The 6,230-nt window shown below is 32.6% G+C and overlaps 1 protein-coding gene across 1 annotated transcript; it reads right to left on the minus strand.

Annotated features, from left to right (window-relative positions):
- Positions 1 to 928: 928 nt before the first annotated feature.
- LOC149245523 (putative disease resistance protein At5g47280) lies at positions 929 to 5,971 on the minus strand. Its single transcript, XM_089455612.1, has 5 exons — positions 5,141 to 5,971; positions 3,306 to 3,715; positions 2,558 to 2,943; positions 2,250 to 2,467; positions 929 to 1,879 (listed from the first exon to the last, which is right to left on the minus strand). The coding sequence occupies exons 1-5, from the start codon at positions 5,808 to 5,810 to the stop codon at positions 1,041 to 1,043; spliced, it is 2,523 nt and encodes an 840-aa protein (XP_089311738.1). The 5' UTR covers positions 5,811 to 5,971; the 3' UTR covers positions 929 to 1,040.
- Between the last annotated feature and the right edge of the window lie 259 nt (positions 5,972 to 6,230).

Genomic DNA, 6,230 nt, shown 5'->3' on the forward strand with positions numbered 1-6,230 from the left:
AACACTCTTCCATGATCTCTGGTTTACATTCATGTTAAAAATAACAGTGAATTGAGGTATCAAACCTACCCGATAACCCCATGAACAGAGAAAAAAACCAAGGAGAATTTAGATAGTCACTCTTGCGTTGATCTACGTTAACATGCTAATTATCTTTAAAAATTTAATCCCAGTGAAACGAATTTACGTGCAAAATCCTGATGTGTTTTTTGAATCAAACTCGAAAATCCAATTTAAACCATATATGTCAGCATAATTGTAATGGGTTTTGTATAAATTCGAAATAAAATATAATGAACATTATTGGAAAGGACCAAGAACATTATAAAATTTCATATAACTTCATTTTCAGCCACGTGATGCATAGTCTCGACCAATTAAACTGCAATGGCATTCACATATGTAGATAGTATGAATTTTAGTATGAATTTTGAAAATATGTTGAAAATCACTTTCACAGAAAGGAAGAAAAGAAATTCCATAAATTTATTGAAGGAAAAGCTGCAAATAAATTCCGTAAATTTCTCTGCACTAGGAAATTCATGGCACCCAATCAAGTTACGTCTCTGTTTTATTTTAAAATTCCCAAAAATGACTTTCTAATATCCACTGTGCAGACAAAATCCTTATTCCATTTGTATAATAAGGTGTCATAAATTATAAAATCAATAATATTTACAAAATTTTGAAATTGTTTAAATAAAAAATAACATTATTAAAAAAATATTAAAAAATAATTTACTTTACAAATTTGCATACTCCAAAGTATCTTGCTATTTGGATATAAAAGTGTGAAAAATTTAATTTTTATTTAAGAGGTAGGTACTTTGACTATGAGCAATTACAATGTCAATGCACTAAACTCCTAACCAATTAATCCCTTACTTTTAATCCACTGGCCACTAATTCACCAACTCCTAATCTTTGAGGTGTTAAGCTACTAACTCCAAATGGATGATAAACCTGCTAGAAAATGACCTAGAAATATAACTTGGTAAACTATTAGTCCACTTGCATTTGCATCTTGTATAGGTATGATGTCAACCATCTAACCAATCCAAGTTGAATTGTTCTTGTACAACATTAACTTGAAGATCCATGATGGAAAAGTTCTTGACATGCATCCATTGCTTCCCAATATTCTCATCACATGTAACATGCTTTAGAGATATCAACCCTCCAATTGATTTAGGCAATTTTCTCAATCGAGAACACTCTCTCATGTCAAGCTCCTTGAGTTTCCTTAATTGTCCTATTTCTTCGGGGAGTTCTTGTAAGTACTCACACAATGAAATGTCAAGATATTCCAACTTCCCAAGTTTTCCAATAGATGGTGGAAGCTCTTTTATTCCTAAACATGCAGATAATCTTAACATTTTTAAAGATTTGAGATTTTCCAAATCATTAGGGAATGCTTGAAGAAGGTGACAGTTAGTGATGGACCACCTTTGAACTGACGCCATGTCACAAATTCCTGAGGGTAACTCCTCCAAATCAAAACAATGATCCAAGTTAAAATCCAACAATGTTGGAAGCTTTAACCTTGATTCGGTGTTGTTGAAATTTGACACATTTCCAAGCCCTTCACATATGTTCAAAGATATCTTCTCGAGGTTTTGTGAGTCTTTCATGTGCTCCTGAAATGGGGGCACAATCAACCTCTCCAAGCGAATAGTCTTAAGTTGAATGAGTGAAGATAAAGCTAGTAGACCATTCACATTGGCTCTCTTACATCCATAATTGGATATTATGAGAACTTTAAGATTTTTCATAGATCTCAAGAATGGTGGAAGAAAGTATTCACTTGCAGAAAAGAGTAACACCAAAGCCTCCACCTCGGAAAAATTAATATCACACCATTGATTCTCCTCCATGGAACCTACATAAATAAGCACAAATTCAAATTTAAATTAGAATTATAGGTTATTGTACACAAATTATGAAATAGTTATATATCTCATGAAATATATATTTTTATATAGGAAAACAAAACCTAGAAATTGATATGTAATAAATGCATGTATATCGCATAATGATACCTCATTGGATGTAATATAAGATTCACTTATGAAATTTACATATGGGATTAATTCATGTATATCATCTAGTGTTAACATATTATATATAGAGTATATGATTCACCTATGTTGTGCATGGAAAATATTGTAAACAAACTTAATATTATCAAACTACTATAATTTGAATAAAACAAGCGTGTGCACTTCAAGCATGTTGGTAAAAACACCCACCTGTGTGAATAGAAACAATTTGAGCATCAAATGTTTGATCCTTGAGAAACTCCCATTTTCTTGGAAAATTATGCTCCTTTTTAGGCATGAGCAACCTCTTCCTATGCACTATGCTATCTTGAGATGCCAAATACATGGCCAGATCTCGCATCACATCGTGTTGGGAAAAGTATAGCTCAGAGGCACTTTCATAGTTGATTTCTTGATTCCTACTTGGCCTAATTACCAAAAAAAACACAATATATAAGCTAAAGGAATCCAAGAGAAAAAAAAAGTTGAACGCAAGAAACAAAAGAGAAGGAAATTACCTTAGGTTCATTAATTTTAATAGATTTCTACTTGCAAGTTCTAACAAAGTTACAAGAGCATCTTTCCACTCCATCTTTCGCACATAGACCCAAATGTCCAACAATGCATCCACAGAGATTTTTCTATCCTCTGGAAATGACCCAAGGTCTAAGAAGCACTCTCGTACTTCTTGATCTAGTACATCAATACTAGTTTGTAAGCATATAAGAAGTCTTTGTTTATGATAATTTGATATCGGTTCCCCATTTAAAAGCTTGTTCTTAGCACACTCCCATGTTGGACGAGGCTCACCATGCAAAGAGCTTCCAATCACCATTAGAGCAAGTGGTAGGCCTTTACATTCCGCTTTAACTTGTGAATCATACAACAATAATAATAAGCAAAAAACATTTCAATGGAAAACCAATCAAATTCATACTTTTGGTTTTGAAAGTGTGAAATTGTTTCCTAAGAAGCTCAAAGTTCATTCACAAGTTTTGTTTCATGGCTTAAGAATATGAAATCCTTTTGGAATTTGTGGAAGTAATGTTTATGTTAAAGGATATTGATTATATGTCTAATATCTCCATACTATTTTGGAAGGGGGTCCCATTATAAAGATATATCATTGGGGCAATAACTTATAGTTAGAGATATCTGTAATGATAATGCATATTACAATTACTAAATTGTTCCAAACTCACACCAAATTATTGGCACAATGATATGTTGAATATAAAAATATATACAATACTATAAATGGTTTACCTGCTTCACTAGATGTTCATCTGCAGTACTTGGAATTGATCTTTGTCCAAAAGCCCACAAGCAAAAAAGGGACGAAGCATCAGCATCATCCAACAATGGCAATTCATAAATTTGAGTAGAGACTTCTCTAGGGATTGTAGAATGATCTCGAGTTGTCACAAGGGTCTTATGTCCTTTCCCTTCAAATAACAATTTTTCCAAATGCACCCTAGACCAAACATCATCCAACACCACCAAAGTTGGTTTGTCTTTCCTTTGTATCAATTGTTGCAGTTGTCTATGTGCTTCCTCCACATTTTGAAATTTAGGATTCTTCCCATGAGTAATCTTCTCCCACAATGTCTCTAAAATTCCTTTTAGATTTGGGGATTGTGAGACTGTGAGAAAAATTATATTGTTTCGAAAAAACCCTGCATACATAAAAAGATAAGTGATTAGATAGAAACCTATAATGTATACATGAATAAGCTTTTAAAAAGTCTTCATTAAAATAAATAAATAATAAAAACACTCAAGGACTAGTCATTGTCAATACATAATATAATTTTCACACTTCTCAATATCTATATTAACCGTACACTATAAAGATAAAAGCCAAACATCATTAAAATCCAATCCTCAAGTAATCCTAAACATCTTATTAAATAAATCTTATATCATTGGAGCGAATTATATAATTTTAAACAATACTAAATCCACACTACAAATTATAACTAAATCAAAATAAGGCAAAAAGAAACATTAATTAAAATTTGAATAAAAAGAAAAAAGAAAAATATTTCTTAAACAAAAGTTATATAATATATTATTAGAATCCATCTCATTCAATCAAATCACCAAAAAACAAAAAAATATTTTTTTTTTTTTTTTTAATATGTTATTAGAATGCATCTCATTCAATCAAATCACCAAACCAATTAATAGCTAATATCTCTATAAACCTCAAATAAAATAACTATTGACGTTATAAATCTTGTTATTATAAAAGTTTTGGCAAAATACATTACTTTTAATAAGTTGAGAATCCATTACTTATAAAAAAAATGTCAATTTCCATTATTCCATAACTTTTTCTTGCTTAAGTATATAAACTTAAAAAAACAAAAATAACTAGAGAAAAAAAAAAGCACTTAAACTTTATTAACAAAAATAAAAGCAATTTATTTTTTTATTAACCTTACCCATTCCTTTTAACACATTTTTATATCTATAATTAATAATTATAAAATTTCAATAATGACAAACATATCCTTAAGTTTCCATTCAAATCCTCTCATTCCCTAAATCATGTTATTTGAGACCCCTAGGTTTCCATGCAAATAGCTCATTCCCTAGGTCATGTTATTTGAGATCCTTAGATTTCCATTGAATTAGTTCATTACCAAGTCATGTTAAAGAGATGTTCACAACTACAAAAGAAAGTCTTTCCATGTGGCAGCTTTACTAATACACTATCCTTGCAGATCCTACATGCTATCGCAAATCTTTTTCTGATAATGGCGATGGTGGCTTTGTACTTTGTGGCCGGGAAGGACTGAAAACGAAAGTGATGCAACTTCCTACGTACACAAGTTAATGGTCAGAGCAATTATATATATAATGTTCTTAAAGTAATTAATGGGGATTGTCGCTTTGTATAGTGCAGCCAAAAAGCGCTGAAAATGAAAATGACGCAACTTCCTGCATACACCAGTTAATATATTACTTTAATATACTGCATACACCAAGCATACATATACATGACTTTAACGTACGAAAAATATGCAACTGTTAGCTTAACCAGCAAGCAGGCAAAGTAGATAAAAATGATTTGACTTCAATAGAAACCCAATTACCTTTGATTTCTTGGTCGTTGCAAAGGGCCAATGCCATGGTTGTTTTGCCAAGTCCTCCCATACCGTGCACCCCAACAACAGATACCTCTCTCTGGAGCAGAATCTTCTTCAAATTCCAAATATTTTTCTCCATGCCCACTACAAAATCAGGCTTAAATGATCCATCATAAATGCAAGGAGGCTCATCTGAAGCTCCATCAAACATGTCATCATCTGCAACCATTTGTTGAAGTATCATGGCATTCTCATGGGCATCATTTGTCAGCTTGGACACGTGTTCAAAGATTGTTTTATTGAACTTGCCCTCATCCTTTGACTGCGAATGGTAAATATGGGCGAGACTCTTCAACTCTGTTGTGAGATTCTGCACATCAAGGAACATGCTGGCAGGCAAATGATACTGAAGGAAGTCAGAGATCTCCTTCTCGAGCTGGCGAATTTGAGAGCCATATCTGAGGTTATGAAAAATATGAAAAGGGCTGCTCTTTTCACACTTTTTCACCAATTCAACGCCCTTCATAAGGATTTTCAAGAACTCCTCGTAGATGGGATTTTGCTCATTTTGAGGCTTTACAACCTCCAACAAACACATCTGCTGAGTTGTTTGAATAAGGCTTGTGAGCAGCGCATCTAATCTAGAGCATGAGTTCTTGCAATTAAATGCATCCATTCTATTCTACAGGCTAGTGGGCAGAAAAAGAAATTCTATGTAATATCTATAAAAAAAAACACGGAAAAATCAATTCTAATAAACGTGTTCAAAAACAATTTTTTGAAAGACAAAATTCCCTTCAATCTAACTAGTTGGTCTTACTAGAATATATAGTTGTCTCCCTTCCCTTCAACACAAACTTGTAATATATGAGGGAGGGAGTGGAAAATTTATAGCTGTGTAAACAAACAATTTCAAGGCACTGGTAGGAATGCGCATCTGCCCTGTAATCCACGGTCAATACGAATAAGAATGGGAATAACGCGCCAAACGAAATTTCTTGGATCAGACGAGGCATACAATTATAGCTGGTTTCTTGATTCCTTCAAGTAAGTTGCAGGGTTGTTGAAAGAGTAGTTGGAACGAAATAGAAAGGAA

This window comes from Pinus tabuliformis, chromosome 7 (genome assembly GCF_031772625.1).
Source record: "Pinus tabuliformis cultivar Carrire ecotype Pingquan chromosome 7, CPIR1, whole genome shotgun sequence".
NCBI lineage: Eukaryota > Viridiplantae > Streptophyta > Pinopsida > Pinales > Pinaceae > Pinus > Pinus tabuliformis.